Raw genomic sequence first — 12,295 nt, 5'->3', positions numbered from 1 at the left:
CTCCCTCTGTACGGCCCACCCTAGGAGTGGTGTGGAGACACTGACAGCCCCCCTTAGGTAATTCCCTCTAAACTACCTCATTCCCTCCTAATGATAATATTTTAGCTTGCTGAGGAGGCTATTACATGAGACAGAATAAAAAAAACGCTTAGCTAAAATCTGTAGATTCTATCTATGACTTTCTCTTCATCTAAGAAGCTCATCATTGTATACTAGACTTGAATCGCTTTGGCATGATTTCCTACTACAAATGATGTTCACAGCCAGCTAGTAGTATCTTGCATTTTTACACTTTTTAGGATTTTGTTGATGATATGCTGATTTCTTTTCTAGAATCTTTTCAAATAGCATGAGTTAATTGGTTCTTACATAATTTGAAAATAAGAAAGACGGTTCTTCACTTGCTTGTTCCTTATCTTCAGGAACTTCCACCATCCTTCTTGAGATCTTAAAGACAAACCAAAAAATAAGCACACACAAGCCATAAGAGACTCTGCAATCATGAGCATAAAGACCCCACTTTTTTTTTTTACATCTTTATTGGAGTATAATTGCTTTACAATGGTGTGTTAGTTTCTGCTTTATAACAAAGTGAATCAGTTATATGTATACATATGTTCCCATATCTCTTCCCTCTTGCATCTCCCTCCCTCCCACCATCCCTACCCCACCCCTCCAGGCGATCAGAAAGCAACAAGCTGATCTCCCTGTGCTATGTGGCTGCTTCCCACTAGCTATCTATTTTACGTTTGGTAGTGTATATATGTCCATGCCTCTCTCTTGCTTTGTCCCAGCTTACCCCTCCCCCTCCCCATATCCTCAAGTCCATTCTCTAGTAGGTCTGTGTCTTTATTCCTGTCTTACCCCTAGGTTCTTCATGACATTTTTTTTTCCTTAGATTCCATATATATGTGTTAGCATACGGTATTTGTCTTTCTCTTTCTGACTTATTTCACTCTGTATGACAGACTCTAGGTCCATCCACCTCACTACAAATAACTCAATTTCGTTTCTTTGTATGGTTGAATAATATTCCATTGTATATATGTACCACATCTTCTTTATCCATTCATCCGATGATGAACACTTAGGTTGTTTCCATCTCCTGGCTATTGTAAATAGAGCTGCAATGAACATTTTGGTACATGACTCTTTTTGAATTCTGGTTTTCTCAGGGTATATGCCCAGTAGTGGGATTGCTGGGTCCTATGGTAGTTCTATTTGTAGTTTTTTAAGGAACCTCCATACTGTTCTCCATAGTGCCTGTACCAATTCACATTCCCACCAGCACTGCAGGAGTGTTCCCTTTTCTCCACACCCTCTCCAGCATTTATTGTTTCTAGATTTTTTGATGATGGCCATTCTGACCGGTGTGAGATGATATCTCACTGTAGTTTTGATTTGCATTTCTCTAATGATTAATGATGTTGAGCATTCTTTCATGTGTTTGTTGGCAGTCTGCATATCTTCTTTGGAGAAATGCCTATTTAGGTCTTCTGTCCATTTTTGGATTGGGTTGTTTGTTTTTTTGTTATTGAGCTGCATGAGCTGCTTGTAAATTTTGGAGATTAATCCTTTGTCAGTTGCTTCATTTGCAAATATTTTCTCCCATTCTGAGGGTTGTCTTTTGGTCTTGTTTATGATTTCCTTTGCTGTGCAAAAGCTTTTAAGTTTCATTAGGTCCCATTTGTTTATTTTTGTTTTTATTTCCATTTCTCTAGGAGGTGGAAGACCCCACTTTTTAAAATAAGTTCAGAAAGAAACTTGACAGAAATAGAACAAAATATTAATGGTTTTATGTGGGTAATAGATCATGGTGATTTTTCACTATTTTCCACATTTTTGTAACTAAGGGGGTGATCTAAAGGAATAGATTCAGAAATAGAAAAAGAAATTAGGCATGAAGTATTACTCTGCCAATGTGTTCCAATGTAGGACGCAAAATGGGAACGTAAGGTTCACTAAGGCTCTTTCTGCTTATGTGAGAGGAGGACCCTCCTGACCAGAATTTTCTACCCTTCCAATCCTACAAGGACTTGGAGTGACTCCTAAAAATTTCTAAATTTTTTTCCAGAGACTGAATAGTTTCCCAGATCACAGACCCCACACAGAAGGGCGGTCAGGGTCAACTCCCTTCTGTGTGCTGTCTTAGTAAGTACAGCTCACATCCACAGCCTCTAGCTTCAGGGATGGGGTGGGTGAGGGCCACCAGCCTTTTGGAGCATCAGGTAAGGGTTGGTAGGCAGTTACCCGGCCTGGGGTCAAGGGGTCTCTCTGCATTTTCAGAACATCTCTTGCCCTACCTGGAAAAGCATTATTGTGTGTCTTAAACCCTCCCCAGGTAAATAGCTCGAAACTTGATATTTACAATAGTCAGCTCATCTTATATATTTTCTTTTTGTTTGTTTTTTAAATTTAATAAGCAGTATTTTTGTCCTACTTGGGGGTCAAACTTTGACTCATCACTTCTAAGTTTGAGTGTTGGAGGCCTAGGGGGAGGAGAGCACTGTGTTTTTCAAAGAATGGAAAAGGTATGTAGGTTGCAGGTTGGTTGATTTTTTTTTTTTCGGCTGTTCCTTTCTTATCTAACACAAAACTGGGAGAACTTTTTTTTTTTAACTGAAACTTTATCTAAAGATCTATGAAAGCAGGCCTGGGGCAATTTGAGATGAAAAGCAATAGTTCTGGTTTTGGTATGACTGTGTAGGTATGACATCAAGGACCCAAATTCTTCCATTGTTCCATTCTGCTTCTTCAGTGCTATGGTTTTTGTCTTCCAGCTTATCCCCTCATGGTCACAAGATGGTTGCCACAGCTCCATGAATCACCTCTTCATATAGTCACATCCAGAGATAAAAAAAGGAACTATTCTTTTTTTCATATCTCTAATGTTCCATTTTTAAGAACAAGCAAAACTTTTTCTAGAAGCTCCTCAGCAGACTTTCCTCACGTTTTGTTGGCCAGAAGTATGTCTTACGCTCTGCTTAACCCAATCACCAGCAAGGGAATTAGACTACAATGGTTGGCTTAGACAAATCAAAGTTTGCCCTCTGGGGCCTGGGTGGGGTTCCTTTCCCTGAATATATCCTCACATAGGCTAAATCAACAAGTCAGTGTTCTGCCAGGGGAAAGGGAGGGTGCTGATAATGGAGTTGAGATAGCTTTTGGGTAGTAACCAATAGTGTCTGTTATATCCTGCTAGAGGTGATAAGAGCTGAAGTAAGGAAGTGGTAGTGGCAGCGCACAAAAAGGTCTTTAAAGCCCCATCCAAGCCACAGTGAGCTTTATAAATGGTTAATGTTACAAATAGTAGCAGCCAAAGTTAACCAAAGCAAACACTGAACTCAGAGATGGGCCTCAGTTCTGTTTGTGAATCAGCATTCCTTGCCAAGTTTTCATCAGCCTGAAAAGGAAAAGAATCCAACAGTAATATTCCACCAGAGTAGACATTGCATTATTCTGGGTCAGAAGAGTCATAAAATGAAAAGTGTGCTTCCTTTACTGAAGGAATGTTACTGCTGTTTAATGACCCAGCAATTCAGAGAGTGGGTGCCTAGTCAGTGTTCCTTTCCTTCTCCTCCCAGGCTTCTTCCCCACATCTTGGACTCAATTTAGTGGTGTGTGATTTTCATACTGAATCATTCTCTTCCTGCCCTAGTGCTAAAAAAACAAACAGAACAAGGAAATTCCTAAGAAGCTCTATTCATTATAATAAAAAACCTCAAAACAACCCAAAAGTCTATCAATAGGAGAACAGATAAGTTGTGATATATTTATACAATGGAAGACTACTCAATCTTGAACTGAGCATTGAACAATTAGAGCCAAAGAAAGAGTCCCAAATTCTCATTCCCTCACAGCTGCTACCCTCAGTCCCAGGGGCCTCTTCGGTACTGGCAGTAGCCTGAGGCCTGAGGTGACAGTAGGGAGAGCCACACAGGAGAGAGACCCCTCTAGGCTGAAACAGCTCTAGGCGAGGGTGCAGGCCACTCCCATTTTGGACCTGCCTTCCCAGGTCAGATCAGGGACCAAACAAGTGGCTAAGATAGTGTGGGCAGAAGCCTCTGCCCCAGCCTTGTCTCCCACCCACTCCTACCCTTGACCGCTGGGACAGTACAGGAGAATCATAGTTCGTTAGAAACAGAGCCTCCTGGTAGTGTAAATAAACCAATTTCTGTCATGTTTAGACATCGATTCTCACTGCCTCTGAAATCTTGGCCTTTGTCCTCTGGACGACTCCATTTGATTTCGTGGCTGAGGCCTTCTGACAGTAGAATATGTTCTCAGTTAACCCAGAGCACTCTGCCTCTCTCTGCTCACTTCTCAGGAACCCCTCGGAGCCTTCAGTTTAGCTGAGCTCAGGGCTTCTCAACCTTGGCACTGTTGACATTTGGGGCCAGATGACTCCTTGTTGCTCTGGTGCGGAGGCTGACCTGAGCATGGTACGCTGTTTGGCAGAATCCCTGGCCTCTTCACACGACTGCTTCCCCAGTAGCATTACCACTCCCAGCCGTGACAATCAAAAATGTCTCGAGACACCTGTGGGGCAAAATCATCCCTAGCTGAAAACTACTGGTTTCGTTTACTTTTGAGCATTCACTCAGCAAAAGCCCTCACTTGGTTTCCTTTCCACATCTTTTGCTGTGAAGCTTTAAAATACTGCTATGAAAATGTAATCCTTTTTATTAGAAACATATATGTGTATTTTCCAGTTTGTAAGCAACACAACACATCCTTACTGAACTGTTCCCCAAGAACCCTGGACAGAATGGGGACATCAGACTGATTTTATACTGAAGGAAATAAGTCCAGAACTAGACCCCGGGCCTTTCTGACCACTGACCAGTGCTTCAGGGACCAGCCTTTGACTCCACCAGGAGGTCAGGCTGCATCTTTACAGGGGAGATGGGACCCCAGTTCTGACTTCCAGGCTTCTGCCATGGAGGAGGGAGTGGGTCCTCTGAGTGGGAACTAGGCCAGAGAAGGGGTGACATGGCCCACCCCTAGTGAGCCTAGAGGTGATGCTTTGGCTGTCCACCTGTGTGTTACAGGTCACTGACCCTTGCTCTTTTGTTTGCCTGGCATGTGAGGACAGTAGAAGAAAACCCTCTGCTAATAAGTCAAAATTCAAAAGGCTTTCAAACCACTGTTGTTTCTCTGACTTTTCACTTTCATAATTCCATTCACAAAAGAACATGCATGCTGGGGTCACAATCGAAAGTTTCTTCCAAATGTATCGGCTGCTACGTTTGAGCCCCTATCTACCTAACTTAAATGAACGAATTCATCATCATCATAGGTCAAATGGGATTTCTAAAGTTTTCGTCAATACTTGAAAACATTTCTGCAAGAGAAGTTATAAAGCAAATATATAAAATAAGACTGAGCACTAAACCTTCTTTTCTTTCTCTACTTTTTCTATCCCAGGGTTCCCCGAATATATACGACCATGAAGTCACTATAGAAGCTGATGCTTTTTTGCCTGTGGATGAAACCCTGATTCCTACAGGTTGGTGAATTTACACCTCTTATGGGAATGCAGAGCTGCGGTGCAGTGTGAGAAACATTAAAACTTCATTTCCCTAAATACATTTCCCTTGTTGACCTGACACAATGCCCATAATTACCATGATTAGTCATTTATTTTGGTTATGGTTGGGTGACCATTTACTTAAACACCCAAACCAGGACACTCTTGAGAGGGTAAGGGGATGCTGTTAATAATTTTGCCAGGGCAACAGGCATAAACTGAGATAATCCCAAAAAGCTGGGTCAGATGGTCATCCTAGCTGAGCCATAGACTCCAGAAGTTCTGCATTAAAATGTAAATCTGTTACTCCTTAGCATCTGAGCAGAGATAAATTTACCTAAGCATTACCTCACAGATGCAGGACGCTGATAGAACATGTCATGGTTTTTGACAGAAAAGGAAAGGGTTGGACGGGTTGTACCCTGAGGAGGACAAATACAGATACATCACCTCCGAGACACAGTTAGGGGGATGGGGTAGAAGGAGGAGTTCTGCGTACCAAAAGGGAAGGCGAGGTGTTGGCAGAGTCAAATTCATGTGTATGTGTGTGTGTGTGTCTCCTAGGTTTACTGGATTGAGATCATTTTGGTCATTATTATTTGGAATCAAAAGTACCTTGGTTCAATAGGCAAGTCCATAGAGATAGAGAGTAGATTAGTGAGTTGCCAGGTGCTGGGGACAGAGGAGAATGGGGAGTGACAATGGGTACTAGATTTCTTTTTGGGGTGAAAGATTCTGGAATTAGACAGTGGTGATGGTTGCACAACCTTGTAAATATACTAAACATTGATGAATTGTGCACTTTAAAAGGGTATGTGAATTATATCTCAATTTAAAAAAGGAAAGAAAGAACCTTGGTTCATGTGTTATCTCCAGGATTGAGGGGTATAGTTTTGTACTAGATTGTACGTGTACCCCCATCTGGCTCCCGGGGACAGATAGATGACAAGATGAACGGCAGGGGTGCTGTTATTTGTGGCAGTTTATAGAAATTAACTTGTAATAATTATCCCCAAAGCAGTAGATACATATTCTTATTGGGATTTTGTTAAAATCAGAGATCAGCTGAATGTCGAAGGCATTGTCAAAGAAAACTAAAGTAAACAAAAGTAGAGGATGAAGGGAAGGAAGAACAGAAATCTAGAAAGACACAAACACTTTCTGTATCAGTTCCCCTTCTGGAGGAAGGGCCACCTTCGTGCTGCCCTTGCCTGATCTAGGTCTCTTACCTGTGTCTGACAGTGACTTGACTTCTCGGATGTGTTATCTCATAGCTCTTTTATCAGATGGCTTATGTCCTGTGGTCTGTTCTCTCAGGCTTCTGTTTAGGGCGCCAGCCCTCCAGAAGCCCATTGCTATGGTAGCTACGTGTGAAAGGTCAGGAAGACCTGTCCCTTCTGTTCCCACCCTGTGTAAGGGTACTAGTACCTTAGTTGTCACCTCTGCTCCAATAAAGAGCTTAGGTGATAGAATATGAGCAATTAGAAGCCAAGGGCACCATCTTTGTTAGTTACTTGGTTTACATCACAAGTAAGAAGACTATTGACATTACATCCCCCTCATATGATGCACTGAAAAAAGCACATCACTTGTGTGGTTTTCTGTCAAAAATGCAGAACCTCAGTCCATTCAGGAGAAGCCATGACATGAACCCAATTGAGGGATCATGTACAAAATAATTGACCAGTACTCTTCAAAGAGATCAAGATCGTGAAGGACAAAAAAAGACTGAGGAGCAGTCACAGAGGAGACTAAGGAGATACAATAATTAAATGCAACATGGGATCCTAGACTGGATCATGAGGCAGAAAAAGGGCAGAGAAAGGTGGGTGAAGGGTACACATAGATGTATTATTTTGGCAACATTTTTGTAAGTCTAAAATTATTTCAAATTTTCAAAACTGGAAATAAAGAAAGACCCAGGGATCCAAGTAAGATACTAAAGTTTACTGGGCACCTGCCTTACTTTAGGTAAGGGCTTTTGTTTGAGCATCTTTATTTCGGCATCTTTAAAGCAATAGGGCTGTGTTTATGGCTGGTAGTTCAGAATTCTTAAGGGGAAAAAGAATGTGAGCCTGCATACTGAACAGCAACTTCAGTTAACAGCAGGAATTAGAAACTCCCATAAACAAGGCGACTACAAAACTAATTAGAATAATAATGAGGAATCAAGATACATGGATTAAAAATTTTTTGGCGTCACAGTGTTGAATATTTTTCTGGCTCCAGGGCTTTTATGTTTGTCTTGGTAATGTGTTATCTTCTGATATTGACATGGCTCAATAGATGGACGTGAATAAGCTGGCCCATCTTGTCCTAGATGCAGAATTATTGCATTAGAACTATGTGATGTGAACTGCAAGGGGAAAATGGTGGCAGCTCCTGTTTTGTGACTGATAAGGAAGAAAATGAACTAAGTAACTTATAAATGGAGGTGATGAAATAAGGGCATATTTATTTCTGTATATTTATAAAATTTTATGCTATCCTGCTGAGTTTTGATCAGATGAAAATCGCAAAAATGCATAACTCATACCAGGTAAAGATTATTTGTCATGATTGTAAGAGGTAATTGTGGCAAAGCAAAGTACAGCTTAACACGCAATCTAATTGACTGCATAAAACTCATGTTCATCTCAGTTCTGCACTGTAAGTGGCTTTAGGGTCAAATTCTACACTCTGTACTAATATTGAACACCTGTGAAGTTGAGTCGGCTGTGAGATCTCTGGACTTTCAGCGAGGCAAGAGCCCAGGTTCTAGTCTTGGCTTTGCTATTGACTAGCTAGGGGACCTTGGGTGCATGTATAATGCTTTAACATTTAACCTCTATAGACGCTTATTTCCTTTTCTGCAAATAGGAGGTTGAACTCAATCAGGGTTCATAAATTTTCATAAATCAGACCCATAAATTTTATTTAAAAAACCATTTGGGAAACTTATCTGGGGTTGCCCAACTTTTCATTTTGCCAAGCTAGAAAGCTATTACAAATACAGGGCTATTAAAATTAATTGGGAATATATGCATATTATATTTCAATTTTAAAAAATTTAACCAATTGGGATAATAATAAGGAACAGAGATAAATAGGCTACATTTAAAAAAAAAAAGCTGAAACTACCATTCATAATCACCATGTTTCATAAAAGAAAGAATATATTAACACCATAAAAGTGGGGAAAATTTAATCTCAGAATAGAAAATGACCCTTTAAATTGAATTTTTCTTACTTTTTTTTTTTTTAATTTACTTTTATTTTTGGCTGCGTTGGGTCTTTGTTGCTGCGCACGGGCTTTCTCTAGTTGCTGCGAGAGGGGGCTTCTCATTGCGGTGGCTTGTCTTGTTGCAGAGCACTGGGCTCCAGGCGTATAGGCTTCAGTAGTTATGGCACATGGGCTCAGTTGTTATGGCTCACGGGCTCTAGAGCGGAGGCTCAGTAGTTGTGGCGCATGGGCTTAGTTGCTCCACGGCATGTGGGATCTTCCTGGACCAGGGCTCGAACCTGTGTCTCCCGCATTGGCAGGGGGATTCTTAACCACTGCGCCACCAGGGAAGCCCAGTTTTTCTTACTTTTTAAAGAAATGTGACAGCTGGTTATCCAAATCTATCTCAGTTTTCTGTGGACCAGTGAAAATTTTATTATGCACTCATGATTAAGAACCAATAATTGGTCTGCAAGGTCACTTGTAACTCTTACATTCTGTGATTCTACAAGGCTCTTAGCGTAACATTTTACAGCTATCTCCAGCGCCCTTCAAGTTCATTAGAACTCTATTACAGAAGTAAATAAGTTGCAACAACTTCAGAGCTCATGAAAAATTTGTAATTATCTTTTACATATGCATACATTAGCTGGTCCCTCATAGATTATATCTGTTTGCCCAATGACACAAACTGAAATTATAGAGTTTTTTTTCTTCCTCCTTTCTCAGAAATGCTTAAGAAACAAATAATTATATTATTCCTTTGTAACTTCCTCAAAAAGGGCAGTAACTTCTACTGTACCCTTAAGTGATGTAAGAATTCACATGTCTGGCCCACTTTCAGCAGAGAGGAAATCTCTAGGAGCTCAGATTTCATCTGACTCTTAACATTGACCAAAAGCCCACGAGCAAGTGGCTTAACTGAGATGAGTCCAAAGTCATTTGGTCATTCAGAAATGCCTCCCCAGTGTATCTGGGCTTGCTAGGAGTTGACAGTCCAGTGGAGGAATCAGCCAGAATATTATCCACTGACCTGGAAAATCATGTCAATGATGTAACTAAGTAGACTTAACTAAGAGATGTAGATGTAACTAAGAGACTTGGTACAGAAGGAAAGCACTGCCTGGGGGCTCCCAGGTAGAGGAGATGAGAATGAAATAAAACTTGGAAGGGCGAGTAGCGTTTTGCCAGGCAGTGAGGAGGAGAAATGTGTTTTCTACGGAGATGAACAAGAATGGGCAGTGCAGGAAACAGCAGGATGGTCCCCAGGGAAGTGCTGGGCTTCTGAAGCATTCAGGGCATGCTTTTGGTGGCAGAAAATGGATGGGCCAATAAGCAGTTGGCTGGGGCCAGGTCACATCTGCACCAGGCTCTGATATGGCTGCAATCCCTGGGGTGGCCCTGGATGACCGTAGGCTGGCCTGGAGTTCAAGGCCAATCCACACAGGGCAGACTCACAGGTGTACCAGATATTCAGCCAGAACTGGACTGGACTGAACTCCAAGCCTACTTCCGTGAGACGTGCTGCAAGAAACCTGTTAGACCAGCCACACTTGTTAAGGGTTCTGGGAATTGATATGCAGTATCTAGAGACTGAGGTTGTGTTGAATTGAGAAAATGGAAGATACTGTTTATCTGTGAGATGAGGTGAGGGTTTATGATAATAATAGCTGGTATTTCAGAGATACTTTATAAATAATCCACACCACAACCCTATAAGGTAGATTCTGATCATTAACGGATGTGGAAACTGTAGCGCAAGGAGTTTAAGTAACTTACTGAGGACCACTCAGTTAAAGAGCAGTGGAAAGCTAGAATTCAAACCTAGGTAGTCTGGTGTTAAAGCTCAAGCTCTTGGGCTTCCTTGGTGGCGCAGTGGTTGAGAGTCCGCCTGCCGATGCAGGGGACACGGATTCATGCCCTGGTCTGGGAAGATCCCACATGCCGCAGAGCGGCTGGGCCCGTGAGCTGTGGCCACTGAGCCTGCGCGTCTGGAGCCTCTGCTCCACAACGGGAGAGGCCACAACAGTGAGAGGCCTGCGTACCGCAAAAAAAAAAAAAAAAAACTCAAGCTCTTAACTAGACCTGGTTAGATGGGGGAGGGAGAAAGGAAGGAAAGAGAGAAAAAAAGAAAATTAAATGAGTTTCGTTTTTTTTTTTTTAATTTTATTTATTTTTGGTTGTGTTGGGTCTTCGTTGCTGCACGGGGGCTTTCTCTAGTTGTGGCGAGTGGGAGCTACTCTTTGTTGGGGTGCACAGGCTGCTCATTGTGGTGGCTTCTCTTGCTGCAGAGCACAGGCTCTAGGCACACAGGCTTCAGTAGTTGCAGCATGCAGGCTCAGTAGTTGTGGCGCACGGGCTTATTTGCTCCACCGCATGTGGGATCTTCCCGGACCAGGGCTCGAACCCGTGTCCCCTGCATTGGCAGGCGGATTCTTAACCACTGCACCACCAGGGAAACCCAAATGAATTTCTTGACTATAAAGATAGCCAAGATCATCATATAGCCAAGAAACAGGGAGCCAGAAACTAAATAAATAAATAGAGCTTTGGACAGTTGTCAGTTCTCATTCTTTTGCCACCTTTTATACAGGTGGCCTCCCAGCTTCTCTCACCATTTTCCTTCCCATTTTTCCTTCTTTTCAATTTATTTCTGCTTTTTATTTTCTGCAAAGAAAACAGCAAACAAGTTTGTTCAAATTATATTTAAAAAGAGAAAAACAGGGCTTCCCTGGTGGTGCAGTGGTTGAGAGTCCGCCTGCCGATGCAGGGGACGCGGGTTCGTGCCCCGGTCCGGGAGGATCCCACATGCCGCGGAGCGGCTAGGCCCGTGAGCCATGGCCGCTGAGCCTGTGCGTCCGGAGCCTGTGCTCCGCAATGGGAGAAGCCACAACAGTGAGAGGCCCGCATACCGCAAAAAAAAAAAAAAAAAAAAAAGAGAAAAACAAAAAAGAAAGACAAAGATAGAGGCCATGTCTCCATCTTTTGTGGCTGTTAATTTATACTTATATTTGTTTTTCACCTCCTTTTTGTTTGCCCTTCATGAAAGCTGTGACCTGAGTTCTTAAGGGAAATGCTAATGCAGATCTAAACTCTGGGGGTGTTTTCACCTTGGTTACAGACCCTCAGCAAATAATTTTTCAGGTGATGGGAAAACCCATTGTATGAGAAAGTAGCACCTCTTATCTTACAGTAGTTGTAATACTGTGGCCGAGGTACTAGGTGAAAAGGGACCTTTTCCCCATGTATGTCTGGGGGGAGAGGTGAAGTCCTGTCCTCCATTTTGTTTATCACAGGCTTACTGACTGGGCATTATTACATAGAGAGGAAAGGGATACCTTGACATAGAGTTTCAGGGAACCAAAGCAAGCACAATATGATGAGATCCCTTCGTCTTAAACCTATAGCTGCATTTAGACCTCTACCCAAGGCAGGACCACAGACCTCCAACAGCCTTGGGCACCTGTTTCACTCCTGCCTTTCTTCCTCCTGACACTTTTGGGGAGAGCATATAAAATGTCGTCAGCCCTGTCTGCCAGAAAAGCCTGGAAGACAACAACCTG

General features: G+C 42.3%; 1 protein-coding gene across 1 annotated transcript in view; it reads left to right on the top strand.

Moving 5' to 3' along the window:
* The window catches only part of GALM (galactose mutarotase), a 96,846-nt gene that overhangs the window by 57,242 nt on the left and 27,309 nt on the right, over positions 1 to 12,295 (top strand). The window contains exon 6 of the mRNA XM_060170089.1: positions 5,428 to 5,509. Coding sequence (XP_060026072.1) covers positions 5,428 to 5,509 — 82 coding nt within the window. The remainder of the gene's footprint in view (positions 1 to 5,427; positions 5,510 to 12,295) is intronic.

The sequence above is a fragment of the Lagenorhynchus albirostris genome, chromosome 13, assembly GCF_949774975.1.
Source record: "Lagenorhynchus albirostris chromosome 13, mLagAlb1.1, whole genome shotgun sequence".
Lineage (NCBI taxonomy): Eukaryota > Metazoa > Chordata > Mammalia > Artiodactyla > Delphinidae > Lagenorhynchus > Lagenorhynchus albirostris.
This window is presented reverse-complemented; position numbering and strand designations above follow the sequence as displayed.